Source organism: Leucoraja erinacea, chromosome 2 (assembly GCF_028641065.1).
Source record: "Leucoraja erinacea ecotype New England chromosome 2, Leri_hhj_1, whole genome shotgun sequence".
In the NCBI taxonomy this organism is placed as follows: Eukaryota; Metazoa; Chordata; class Chondrichthyes; order Rajiformes; family Rajidae; genus Leucoraja; species Leucoraja erinaceus.
In genome coordinates this window covers 85830344-85844809 of record NC_073378.1, presented here as the reverse complement: position 1 = coordinate 85844809, position 14466 = coordinate 85830344, and the positions used below count along the sequence as shown (strand labels likewise).

At 39.8% G+C, this 14466-nt stretch overlaps 1 protein-coding gene across 1 annotated transcript in view; it reads right to left on the bottom strand.

Moving 5' to 3' along the window:
- plekha8 (pleckstrin homology domain containing, family A (phosphoinositide binding specific) member 8) overlaps positions 1 to 14466 on the bottom strand; it is a 35936-nt gene that overhangs the window by 16554 nt on the left and 4916 nt on the right. The window contains exons 3-7 of the mRNA XM_055660185.1: positions 12440 to 12595; positions 8932 to 9065; positions 4591 to 4743; positions 1524 to 1561; positions 1049 to 1182 (exon numbers count right to left, since the gene is read on the bottom strand). Coding sequence (XP_055516160.1) covers positions 1049 to 1182; positions 1524 to 1561; positions 4591 to 4743; positions 8932 to 9065; positions 12440 to 12595 — 615 coding nt within the window. The remainder of the gene's footprint in view (positions 1 to 1048; positions 1183 to 1523; positions 1562 to 4590; positions 4744 to 8931; positions 9066 to 12439; positions 12596 to 14466) is intronic.

The following is a 14466-nucleotide window of genomic DNA, read 5'->3' as shown; positions in this document are numbered from 1 at the left end:
AGAAATGGCAATTTGTCCAAAAATAATACAAAATAATTTAGTAATTTTCTCTACCATCGTGTAGGTGACAGCTTTTAACATACTTGTAAAGAGCAGCAGTGGGATTCTTGATAGGACCAAGCTTTCCTTGCAAATGCAAAGCTACTATTCTTAGGGATGGCCTTTATAACCTCATGGCAACTGGAAAGCCCTCAATAAAAAAAAAAAACTCAGCCACAAGATACGCTGTTAAAATTTAACTTGGTGCAATTGTTGAAAACAAAGGCCATCATTCATAATGGAAGCAGGAGCTGTTCAAAGAGTGCACTATGCTGCTGAGTTGCACCATGCTCGGCTTGTGAATTTGCATACTGTTGTGATATGAAGTACAGTGCTCTCATTCTTAAAAATTACTCACTGGCAACAATAGATAATGGGAAAAGAGAATACAATTGTTTAGAAGAACAGATTACTTAGATGTGCCAGTATCCCATTTGTTGGATTACTGAAAAAATGTTGAAATCTTACCACGGTTTAAATCATTAGAGATGCTCATTATTTTGGTAAATTGAACTGTAAATTACTCACTAAAAAAACATTCTGGTTGTTATGACATAGATACCGGACAACAATATGTAAAATGTGCCATGTGTACTTGATTCCGATGCAATTTGCACCCAAAATATGGATTAATTTACAAACTACTAGACCACTTTAGACTCCCCACAGCAGCCATTGCCTCTTTTCATCTCTGTGCGCATGATGTAACAATTACCCAAGCACTGATCTAATACGTGAATATACAGGGTGCTTTGGAGAAATACTACCAATTTTTTTTTAAACTTCACTGCAATACTTCTTTAAAATTAATTTGTGTTGAAATGGGAAAAAAAAATAAAGCTAGTTGGCATATTCACCGATGGTCAGCAACATAGTCAAATGAAACAGAAGTTTGTAGTTACTTCCATCCCCTACCATGAGGATCTACAGTAATTGCACATCATTATCACCTCCAAAGGCTTTGGTGACATAGATCTGTTCCAATTTCACATTTATATTTCCATCTTACCCTCTGCATTTTCAATATTTCCCCTTCTTGGATTTTGTTGCTGCTGATCATCACTTTCCAATTGTGACCTCTTCCAAGACTTAATCTTGTTTTCTTTTATCATTAATCCATTCTGACGGATTTTCAGTTCATTCCTGTGGTAAACATATTTAAATTAACAAAAAAATATTTCAATGCCCGAGTTTAACTGAGTGCCATCTGAGCAGAAATAGTCAAAAATTGCAGTAACAGTGGGAGGATTAGGAATTAGCAGGGGTCTTTCCAAAATCATCTTTCTTGAATTATTTAAAACAACAGGCCAAGAGACAAGTCACAGAAATAATTTGCTTTATGAAGTTCTTGTGTTAATACAGATTTACCAAGTTTTATTGCAATTTAACCAGATTTAAACAAACTGCAAGACCATTATTACATAACAATTGTGACTGATTCATGGAACTAATTTTCAATGGTGCTATGCCCTATAAATTATTACCTTTCTCTGTAATTGTAACTGGATGAACGCTGTTTAACCTATAAAAAATGGATAAAGAACACAAATTATAAAGTAGCAACATTCTCAAGTCCTCCAAATCACAAAAGCCCAAGTGTTGATTATGAGTTTTACAGCAACTAACTTTTTGAACCCAAAGTTTTAAAGGTTTCCTTTATTGATACAGGTTGAACCGATGGCCATCCAGCAACCAATGGCCACCCAGCTCTATAATACAGACAAAATTATGAGGAATTCAGTAAGCAGCCACAGGCGACATTGCTGGAGTGTTTGCTTGAGTGGTGTCCTTCTGTTATTGGTTTACATCAAAAACTGAAATTCCTGCTTGAACTTGTCTAATTCTATCTGTGCAGGCTCAATGTTTACATTTTTTGTGTTTCAACTTTGCCTGTCCCCCACACATCACCCCAACCCCTCATCTGTCCACTGTTCGATTTTACTTTTACCCTCTGGAACTCTGAACTTCCTGTCAAGTTTTGTCTAATTTACTGGGCACCTTTAAAAGGCTGCTTCCCAAAATCCCATGTCAAATATGCCCTCAATCTCCCCTAACTGTTTGCAAAGGCAAAATAGTACACCCTCGTTTTAACAAATCCACTGATAACCAATGTCGGATATAGTGAACAGACTTGCCATCAATCCCCAGTCGCACCATCTCGCACCATCTCCCTGGCCACCATCTCCCTGGCCACTTAGAGCCCTGGCTTCCCACCTCACTCCCGGCTTGCAAGGTGCACCACCGAGCCCTTCTTCACCCACCGCACATTCCGGTGACATAGCTGTTGTTGTGGTTCACGTTGTAGCCTCTGCAGACAGCGCTTTCTTCTGCTGCTGTCAACGGCAAGATGCGCTCGGTCACCAAGCAGCTCCCTCCCCTCACCTTGTTGCTTCCAAGGTGGAGTATGTCGGCGACTTTGGGGGAGAAATAGGAGACGATGGCAATGATGGGAGGAGTGTGGTGGGATGAGGAAGAGGCCGATTGGACAATGCGACGGGAGAAATAAGCCTGTGGAGTGGACAAAGCCACCGCTAACTGCAGGAAACGGCAGCAGGTGAGAGGTGAGAGAGCCCCACGGTGAGAAAGCACTGTCCCCAGCGGCAGCAACATGAGCCGCAACAACTGCCGTGTCACCGGACCATGCGAAGGGTGAAGAGCTCGTTGGCGCACCTTGCGAGTCAGGAGTGGGTTCAGCAGCCGGAACTCTACACTGCGCGCCAGGGTTGGGTCGGCAGGTCATTCCATTCACATTCAGTTTACATTTCATATTTGTTTTATTTAAGTTGCTGGCACTCCATAGTGCATTAGATACACAGGAAAAACAGATAATCCAGAAAGGCTCTGGAAGCGAGGGTGCCAAAATACAATTGTTCAACCTGTATATTATCAACATTTTTGATTCAACCCAAATTTAAGTACATCAGTAATAACTTTTTTATGCTTGAAATTTCCCACATTGGTTAAATGATAAAAGTCCAACAAATATGTGACAGATTTCTATACCAAAGATGGGGCCGATAAATATTAATTCTGACCAATTTTTCAACTCCAGCCATAATTGAATTGAATGCTATAGATTTTATTTGCCAAGTATGTATACATACAAGGAATTTGCCTTGGTGCTTTGCTCACAAGTACCAACACGATATACAGTAGACAATTAAAAATAAAGCATTATAGCAGCTAACAACCTTCTTGGCTGATGGAATAATGCGCTGCAGCCTTCGGATGTCATGTTTGGTGGCTGAGCCAAACCAGACCATGATGGAGATGTTGAGGACAGACTCTATGATGGCAGTATAAAACTGAACCATCATTGCCTGTGGTAGATTGTGTTTTCTCAGCTGCCGCAGGAAGTACATCCTCTGATGGGCCTTTTTGACTCTAGAGTGATGGTGGCCTCACATTTAAGGTCCCTGGAGATGATGGTTCCAAGGAACTAGATGTGACTGTGGTGTTGTTGATGGTCAGTGGGGGGAGGGAAGGGGGACATCTACAATCAATTCCACTGTCTTAAGAGCATTGAGCTCCATGTTGTTGCGATGGCACCAGGACACCAGCTGTATCACTTCCTGTGTGTAGGTAGATTCCTCCCCATCCTGGATCAGTCCAATCAGGGTTGTGTTGTCCGCAAACTTGAGTAGCTTGACAGAGGAGTCTGTGGAGGTGTAGTCTTTGGTGTAGAGAGAGAGTAAAGGAGAGGGGAGAGTACACAGCCTTGCGGTGCTCCTATGCTGAGGTTGTAACAATATAATTATCTTTTTTGCTCCTTTAATTTTTTGAAAATTGCAGGGGGAGGGGGCGGGGGTGGGGGAGGTGTGGCAATTTTCCTTTAATACCTGAAAACGGAATGCATTTCTGCAAATATCTAAAGAGATTCACTAACTTTCACTGAAAGTGTAGAAACAAGGAATTATTGGACAATTTAGTACCTGGAGTTATATTTCTATACCCAAGTAGCAGTACACAGTTCATTTATCAAAATTGAAGCTTGATTTATGAGAGGCAAGTGAAGAATTATATTATAGGAAGTGTTTACTTCATAAATTCTGTATACACATAACTTTATAATAAACGTCAAAAGGAGATGTGTTAAGTTTTCCTGGGCGTTAAGAAGGCGAGCAGGATTCCCTTACTAGTGCCAAGAAGAACATTTGATGTTGCAAACCTCCCATCGAGAAACCAGAGGCCATTAAATTGTAAGATGGCTCATTGTTTCCTCTCTCTCTGGATTATTAGGTTTCGCTTTTATGTTCGTCTTTTTCTGCCTCGCTAGTAGTATATAGGCAATAAATTAATATAAAGAAATGACGTAACAGAAATATATTGATTCACACACAACTTTGAGAAAAATGAGTACCAATTACCTAACACATTGTGATTGAATTAATAAATTGTTCACTATTTGTGTAATATAACATGTACTTCATCTGAACCTGGCAAAACAAGGAAGACAGATATATAGACCATCTGTTCATTTGAGAAAGGTCCAACTGTATGCTGAAATCACCATAGCAATTTAACAAAATTGTTTGCTATAAACAAACATACCCTGTTTAGTTTTATGATAGCCACATGCGGGGAATCTGGTGGTGTAGGCTGCAATAGTTCAGGCCTGAACGAAGCATTTGCAATTTGCATGCATTCTTCCAGTGTCTTCATAAAGGTATTGCATGTAGATCTTAGAACTGTTGCCATGTCGATCTTCAAAAAGAATGCAATTAACAGAAATAAAAAGTACAACGTTACAGAGTTTTGTAATAGATGGCCCAGATATTGAAGGAGGGATTGACATGGATGGCAAACTGTTGGGTTAGCAAGCCAGATGTGTCTACCAACCATGATTAATGATATTATAGGATTTCTTCACATGTCAAAAACAGAACTGCAGAAAAATTATATAAAGCATTCAGCTTCCTTGCTTCTTCAATCAATGTCAATCCCCCTAGAAAATCATATCATATCAAATAATAGCACGTACATCAGTTTAGATGGACGATATTTTCATAGTTAGAGTCTGCATGCATTCAGCGCACCACATCCATGCTGATTCGTGGACCCTCGTCTGTATTAATCCCACCTTCCATCACTTAGCCGACAGTCTACTGTGCCCACTTTAGTCATATGCTCATCCAGGCACTTCTTATATGCTATCAGTGTCTCAGCTCCCACCACTCTATCAGGCAGTATATTCCAGGAGCTCACCACTCTCTGGATAGAAAAGGCCCCCCTCATATCTCTTCAACATTCTCAGGCAGGGGAACTGATAAACCACAATCCTGACATTTTACAGTAACTAATGAAACAAGATGTGATATTGCTTTGATAAAATTCACAGAGTAGCCATTCAGTGACCTTGCAGCACATTTACCAGGCAAACTAAGTGGACCAGAAAATTCGACCTAAAGAAAAATTCTAATAGACTACTAATTCCAAAACCATTCGGAAAAGGCATCAAACTAATAAAACAGACACTACTCTCAAATAAAGATTGGCCTGTGCCTCAATCGGGCCCATATAGAAATAGGAGCAAGAGGCTACCTGGCTCTTCAGTCCTACTCTGCCATTCGTCAAGGTTGGGGCTAATTTACCAGCACAGCATTATCTCATAGCACTAAACCATGTTCTTTAATTCTCAGAACTTATTGATGAATATTTTGAATGAACATTACTGAAGCTCTAGCCATCCAGGGTAGAAAATCACAAAGGTTCACGACACTGTAAATGAAGACATTTCTCCTAATTTCAGTCTTAATCAGCTTACTCCTTATTCTGAAACCATGTCCTGTTGAGTTTTTTCAGAATCTTCACTCATTCCTCCAAAGTCTGGAGAATACAGTTCCAATCTATTCAATTTTTCTTCATCAGGCCAACATGCTATCGCTGGAACCAGTCCAAGGAATCTTCACTGCAGCTCCTCTATGGTGTTACAGCAAGCACACCCATCTTTAAATAAAACTAATGCTTTTTGTTTATTACATGTCATACACATTAGTGATTTGGATGAGAATATAGGTGATATGATTAGTTAATTTGCAGATTAAACCAAAATTGTTGGTATTGTGGATGATGAAGAAGGCTCCCTAAGGTCACAACAGGATTAGATCCACTGGGAAAGTGGACAAGGGAATTATAGATGGAATTTAACTAAGACAAGTGCAGAATTATGCAATTTTGAGAAGTTGAACCTTGGCAAGGCAAACATTGATGAGTGGGGCCTACAGAGTGTTGTTGAACAAAGAGATATTGGGGTACAAGTATATCGTTCCTGAAAACAGGCAGGGAACATATGCAGTCAGGGTGATGAGGAAGGCCTATGTAGTGCTCGCCTTCATCAGCCAAGGCATTGAATACAAGAGTTAGGAAGTCATAACAGGTTACAAAAATGTACATTTTTCAAGTTACACTCTGCTGTTCTAGGTTGCACAACATAACAAGGACATGATTAAGTTAGAGAGGATCTAGAAAAGGGTGAAAGATGTTTTCTAGATTGGAGAACTTGAATTACAAGGAGAAATTGGATATGGTAGGTCTTCTTTTCTTGGAACAAAGAAGGGTGAGAGGCAAAATGAGAGAGGCATATTTAGCTTTGAGAATCACAGCTATATACATAGCCAATGTCTGTTTCCCCATGGTAGGATTGTCTAAAACTAGAGGGAATAGGATTACAATGAAAGAAAGTTTAAATGGAATCCGAGGGGTAAATGTTTCCATACAAAGAGTTGCTGGTATCTGGAATGAGCTGTCAGATGACGTAATGGAGAGAGGAATAATAAACATGTACTATCTATCTGGACAGGTACTTGAATAAGCTAGGATGAAACTATGAAGTCTGACGTCAAAAAGTGTTCAATTCATTTACTTTTTTAAATTCCATGTTACGTCTACTTCATCAGCGTAATTTTTTTGCGGTCTCTGTATATCTGAAGAAACTGTTGGTATTCTCTTTGATATTATTGTCCAGCTTACCTTCATGTTTTATCTTTTTTCCCCTTATTGCCTTTATTATTGGGAATTTCCATAATATCACATGATCAGGAATTGCCCTTTGTAACAAAGTGTCCAGCACTATCATAATCTGTTTATTTCCCCTCAAAGTTGGATGATATTTCTCAGTAGTTGGAACATAGTGAAGCAAAACAATGTTTTTCATTGCCGGATAAAAGGTAAATATATGAATCCTGGTCATTGAAACCTCAAGGTCAATATCACATGCCAGAAAATCAAAGCATCAATGCTCTCTTTCATGTCTGAAATGCAAACTCAAGTAACTTAGCTTTCATTGTCCATTGTGTGGAAATCCAAACTGTCCTATTCATTAAGCTCTGCCTGTTGGCATGGCCTCTTTTTTCCCCCAAAGAGGTTTTGGTGTAACTGTAGCTCACATTTCTGTGCACTTTTAGACTGCCCCTCAGTGATAGGACCCAACCCAGTTGATGTGTCCATCTTTAAATAAATTTAAATGTACCTCCAATAGGAGTATGAGGTGCCATGGAAATGCGTTCTTTGCTGCAGATAAACACTTATCATTTTTGTTTGTTGTTGGAAAGTAAAAGTCTATTTCAGTATTTAATGTTCACTCCCTCACCCCTCCACTTAGTTTCCCTCCGCTCACCCATCTCCCTCTCTCAATCCCCTCCTTCAACCTTCACCTCTATACTTCCTCCTTCTACCTAAAACCCCCTCCCTCAACCACAACCTTCAGGATCTCCCCCCCCCCCCCCCCCCCCATCCTTCACTGGCCCTGAAAATACATCAAATCCATCACCACTCCTGTGCCATCTGTCGATTCTTTCTTGCCCTCAACAGCACATGAAGGGACATGGACAACAGCAGTTCAGTAGCACTTGGTAGCTTGGGCATAACTACAGTTTGTATCAGCAAGTCATTGGCTAAAGCCCTGTTAGCCAGGCGACACAGCAACAAATTATCAATTTCTCTTGGACAAAAGGTCATCATTTCTAATTAGAAAGTAAAACAAGATAAATGTGTTTATATAACTACAAATTGTATTCACAGGATTGTTGAGACAAAGACTATGTTAATGTTCAGACATTCTCCTACTCCTCCATATACTGCTCACATGATAGTGCAACACATTGAGCTATCAAATGAACATTAAAATGCCTTCCTGAGAAGCAGAAATAAAAGATTAGACAGCATTATTCAATTAAAAATAAATAATCTGCAGCAAATTGTACAAATTAATCTTTTCACAAAAAGGATGAATTGACATTTACATAAAATGGCTGCTACATTTCTCCAATATACAATGGGTATTATACTTGAAAAATATTCCCTGGTTGTGAAACATTTTGGCATATTCCATTAATGTTAAAAATGGCAAATAACAGAAAGTTGATACATTCTTAACACCAAATTAGATGGAAAGTAATGTGGGTGGGGGTGGTGTGGGCGTAAGAGAGTTCAACACTATTATCTGCGTGAAAGGAGGGAAATGGATTATGTGCAGATAAGTTGATCTGGCCATCATGTTTGGCAAAGACATTTTGGGTTGAAGGGCCTGTTCCTGTGCTGTACTGTTTTATGTTCTTGATGATCGCAAATAGGAGGACCTTCTGTAAATTCTGCCCATTTCCATCGTCTATGATAAACAGTGGCCTTTCTTGAAAGGTCAAAATAACTAATGGCTTCATATTAAAATAAAATGCAGTTAATCAAGTTCTCCTACTATATTCTCTCCTAGACAGTTTGTCCAGGTGATGAATTGATATTAAAGACTTTTCCTTTAGTGATTTTCTGGAAAATTGTCAAGGCTGAACATGACTTTATCCTCCATCACTGGTGGAGCACTTTGTAGAAATGGATTAAAGAGTACGAAGCACATCTAAAGAGATGTAAACAATATAATGGGACACCGTAAACATATACCTCAAAATTCGTGGAGCCAGGCTGATCAAATTGTGTGCTCTCTTTGAGGTTATTTACTTGGTGGAGAAGAAGATCACAAAACAATCTCAGTTCGGACACCTTCTGTTTCAGGCATTCTGTGTTTTCGTTGATTTCTTTAAGAGAAGGAAAAAAATGTTGCTTTCCACACAACTTTCCACAAACCACTTAAAATAAACGCTCATTTCAAGCAGAATACATAAGCCAAATGTAAAGTAGATTACAGAGAATGTTACAAAAAACACAATTTAGCTTCAAATATTGAATAGTTCAGTTCCGAGGTACACCATGGAAACAGGTCCTTTGGCCCACCGAGTCCGCGCCAACCACAATCACCCATACACTAGTTGTAAGGTAGACATTAGGGACAATTTACAGAAGCTAATTAACCTAAAAAACTGCACGTGTTTGGACCATGGGAGGAAACCGGAGCTCCCAGAGAAACAGGAGAATGTACAAACTCCATATAAAAGCGGCAAATGTTAGGAATGAACCCAGGTCTCTGGTGCTGTAGAGCACCAACACTAGCACTGCACCACTGTCCCACCCTACGTAAGGGAACTTTCACAGCTCTAGTCCTGATGAAGTGTCACTGCCTCAAAACATCATTCTATTACATCCACATATGTAGGCTTTCAAATTCGAACATTTTCAAATGCCTTCAACTGAGAAGCAGAAATAAAAGATTTTCCATGCATTATTCAATTAAAATATAAATAATCTGCAGCAAATTGTACAAATTAATTTAATCTTTTCACAAAAAGGATGAATTGACATTTACATAAAAACTCTCATTTTTTTCGCTATCTACAAATTCTCCAATATACAATGATCAATTGCAAATTGAAAAATATGCCTGGTTGTTGCCCATTTTACGGCTCCTGCATTCCTCCATGTCCAAACATGGCAAATATCTCGAAAGTTGATACTATTCAACACCAAATTAGATGGAAAGTAATGTGAAAGAAGGTGGATCTACTGAGCTGAAGAGAGTCTGACAACACTTGGAATGAAGGTCTGAAAGGATCCAAACTTGATTATGTGCAGATAAGTATAATCTGGCCATCATGTTTGGTCAAAGACAGACTCCATTACTCAAAGGGCCTGTTCCTCGAATCTACTGTTTTATGTTCTTAATGATGTGACAAATGCAAAAGTCCAGAAATTCTTTAACCATATTCCTGGCCCTGTCCTGATAAACAAAGATACTTTCTAAAATATTTCAAAATAACTGGTGGCTTCATATTAAAAAGAAATGCTCCCTAATCAAGTTCTGGCTACTATATTCTCTCCTCAGAGAGTTTTGTCCAGGTGATGAATTGATATTAAAGACTGATCCTTGGTAGTGGCATTTTATGGAAAATGTCAACAGGCTGAACATCTTCTACACCCCCCCTGCTTCGAAAATAGCTCTTTGTAGAAATGGATTAAAGATGTAAGAATACGCATCTACAACTCCAAGGTAAAACAACTTATAAGTGTTTGGGACACCGTATCAACATATACCTCAAAATGCGTCATATTATCTGCAGGATGATCCTGTGACCTGTGCTCTCTTTGAGGTTATTTGACTGTGGTGCAGATGTGGATCACAAATACGGTTATGTCTGGCAGTTCGTTTTATTATTATTATTCTTTTTTTTAAGGCATTTTTTTTCTGTTTTTTTTCCCTGATGTCTTTTTCAGAAGGAAAAAATTTTTTTGTTTGTTTTGTTCTGTTTTTAATAAACCACTATAAAATAAAAAAAATTTCAAACGACAATACATAAGCCAAATGTAAAGTAGATTACAGAGAATGTTACAACAAAACACAATTTAACTTCAAATATTGAATAGTTCAGTTCCGAGGTACACCATGGAAAAGGTCCTTTGGCTCACCGAGTCCGCGCGCCTTTTCACTATTCACAAGAACAACAAGATGGAGCTCTGTGCTGGACATCTGATCAGCAAGGATCAAAGGAGTATTTGAGAGGAAGCAGGCCTTATACATTATGTATAAGAAGTAACTGCAGATGCCAGGTTAAACCAAATATAGATACAAAAAGCTGGAGTAACTCAGCGGGACAGGCAGCATCTCTGGAGAGAAGGAAGGGATGATGTTTCAGCTCGAGACCCTCCTTCAGACTGAAACAGGATAATTATGTTAACATTGCAAAAGGATTTGAGTATAGCGGCAAATGTTCTACTGCAGTTGAACCAGGGTCTCTGGTGCTGTAAAGCACACAACAGTATTGCGTACAGTTTTGTCTCCAAATCTGACGTAAGGACATTATTGCCATAGAGGGAGTGCAGAGACGTGTCAGACTGATTCCTAAATGTCAGGACTTCTATTAAGAAAGACTGGATGTACTTGCTTTTCACTACTCTCTAGAATTTAGAAGACAATTTGGGATCTTATAGAAACTTACAAAATCTCCATGGGTGTACAGGCTAGATGCAGGAAGATTGTCTCCAATCCAACTAAGTCCAGGAATACATTTTTTATATACATAGGATTGCAGTGGCTCAAAAAATGCCTCACAGTCAACTTCACAAGAACAACAAGATGGAGCTCTGTGCTGGACAGAGGGGGTGATCAGCAAGGAGGGTAGTTGAGGCCAGTCATTGGCTATATTTGAGAGGGAGTTAGATTATACCTTGTGTATAAGAAGAACTGCAGGGGCCAGGTTAAAGGCAAATATAGATACTGAAGCTGGATGATCAGCGGGATCATATTGAATGGCGGAGCAGAAGGAAGGGATGATGTTTCTACTCCTGCCCTAATTTCTTCAGATGGTTTCTAAGAGAAACAAGAGATATAGACAGTGATGTGGAGAGATATAGAACAATGAATGAAAGATATGCAAAAAAGTAACGATGATAAAGGAAACAGGCCATTGTAAGCTGTTTGTGGGGTGAAACTGAGAAGCTAGTGTGACTTGGGTGGGGGAGTGATAGAGAGATAGGGAATCAATTGCCTGAAGTAAGAGAAATCAATATTCATACCACTGGGCTGTAAGCTGTCCAAGCAAAATATGTGATGCTGCTCCTACAATTTGTGTTTAGCCTCACTCTGACAATGGAGGAGACCGAGGACAGAATGGTCAGTGTAGGAATGAGAAGGAGAATTAAAGTGTCCAACAACCGGGAGATCAGGTTGGTTCACGTGGGCTGAGCGAAGGGAAGGTACCTGGGATGGGGGTGGTTTGGGTGGGAAGGGACGAATCAACCAGCGAGTTGCAGAGGGAACGATCTCCACGGAAGGCGGAAAGGGGGGGAGATGGGAAAATGTGGCTAGTGGTGGGATCCCGTTTGAGGATTATTGAGGAATATTTGTTGCATGCAACGGTTGATAGGGTAGAAGGTAAGGACTAGGGGGACTAGGACTTGTGCATTACCTTGCACTTCATATCGGAGAACACTTCATTGAAAATTGCTTTGATACAAAGTATCCTTGTAATATTTTTACAATGTTAATACTGTTATCTTAAAAATGAAGAGATAAACATACCTTTCTCTTTCCTGGTCCTGCTATCTGTTAGGCACGCCTTGGATGACCCCAAGGCAACCAGCCATCTCTGCCTTTCAGCAACATTCTCTGCCTTCAGATAAAAGTGTTGCTCTCCTGGTATTATCAACTCGACTCTTGTACTGTCACCAGAATGCACTGAAAGCAAAAGGTAATGATGATTATTGTTCCTCCACACAAGGAGCTGGGGCAAAAAAAAAATTGACAGATATATAATCGCAATGCTCACCAGCGGAAGAAATAATTAAACAGTGTACTGTTTTCAAAAAAACACATCAGAGAAAACTCAAAAACATTTACTTCAAGTTACTTTTTACATATACTTCTACAAAGTAAATGCATGCATGTATTCAAAAAGGTTTTCTTTTGGAAAGAAAAAAACAGACAAGGGATTTAGTCAGCAGATGGAGGGAATGGCTCATCTTACCCACATTTCCCAACAATGGTAAGCTGTTCAAATTCTCCACTCTCTCACCTACTTGCTAAGTCCACAATCATCGTAACTGTATTGCCCATGAAATATTTCTTTGCAAGAATCGTCATCAGCCTTACACAAAACCAGGACTTCAGCAATCAAACCCCATCATGTGGCAGGACAGTCCCACCCAAGAACATGCTGAAGAAATGTGGGGTAAAGAACTGCAGATGCTGGTTTAAATCGAAGGTAGATACAAAACGCTGGAGTAACTCTGCAGGACAGGCAGCATCTCTGGAGAAGGAATGGGTGACGTTTCGGGTCGAGACCCTTCATCAGACCCGAAATGTCACCCATTCCTTCTCTCCAGAGATGCTGCCTGTCCTGCTGAGTTACTCCAGCATTTTGTGTCTACATGCTGAAGAAATATGTTTGGCAGCTGGGTGTCCAGCAGTCCAAACTATTAAATATGTCTGAATGTCTCTGACATTCACAAGCAAGTCAAAACCATTATATTTATTATGTAATTGTAATTTTCTAAATAATAAAAGTTAAAGCTCTTCAACAGTTAAATAAATATTGACATTTTCTGAAATTTATATTGAATTCTCCAACTTAAAAAAAATAACCTTTCTACAAGAACCACTTCTGGCTGCTGTTTTTTCTGTGTAGTTTGGCCTGCTAGGCATGTCATAACTTCATGTTCATAAATCATAGGAGCAGAATTAGGCCATTCAGCCCATCATTCAACCTCATGAGTGATCTATCTTTCCCTTTTCAACCCCATTCTCGTGTCTTCTCCCCATAATCCTAGACACCACTACTAATCAAGAATCACTTAGAAATACCTGATGATGGTCTCCACAGCCATCTGAGGCAATGAATTCCAGCGATTTACCACCCTCTGACAAAACTAATTCCTCCTCATCGTCTTTCTAAAGGTACATTCTATTATTCTGAGGATGTGCCCCATGGTCCTAGACTCTTCCACTAGTGGAAATATCCTCATTACAACAAGCTGACCATTACCATGTGGAACTAAATAGAAGTCTGATAGGGCAGATCAAAATAGCTCAATAATTGCAGTAATCACCACATTTCACCTTGTTTTGTGTAATGTGCTAATAACTTAGATCATTAAGCAATTTTGACCGTTTTAGTTCTACAGATTCATTGGTGCCTTCTCACCGATCGAAAGATAACTTGCATCTCTTTTCACAATTTCTCATGAAGATTCAAGATACATTTATTTGTCACATTACCAGTTGAAATGTGTGGTCGCCATACAGCCATACAAATAATAAAGAGCACAAAACACAATAGTCTTTAACACAGATATCCCCACACAGCGGGATCAAAGTTTCCAACTGTGAGGGAAGGCTCCAAAATTCAATCCTCCTCTGTTGTCCTCCCGTAATGGGGGGGGGGGGCTCCAAGCCCCCCGCTGTTGCCGCTACGGGCAGCCTGATGTTCAGGCCCGCTCGCCGGGGTGATGGAAGTCCGACGTCAGGACTGGAGCATCCTCAGCGGCTTGGACATCCGAATCGGCCTCCTCCTTTCAGAGTCCGCGGCTCTCAAAGTCCACAGGCTGCGC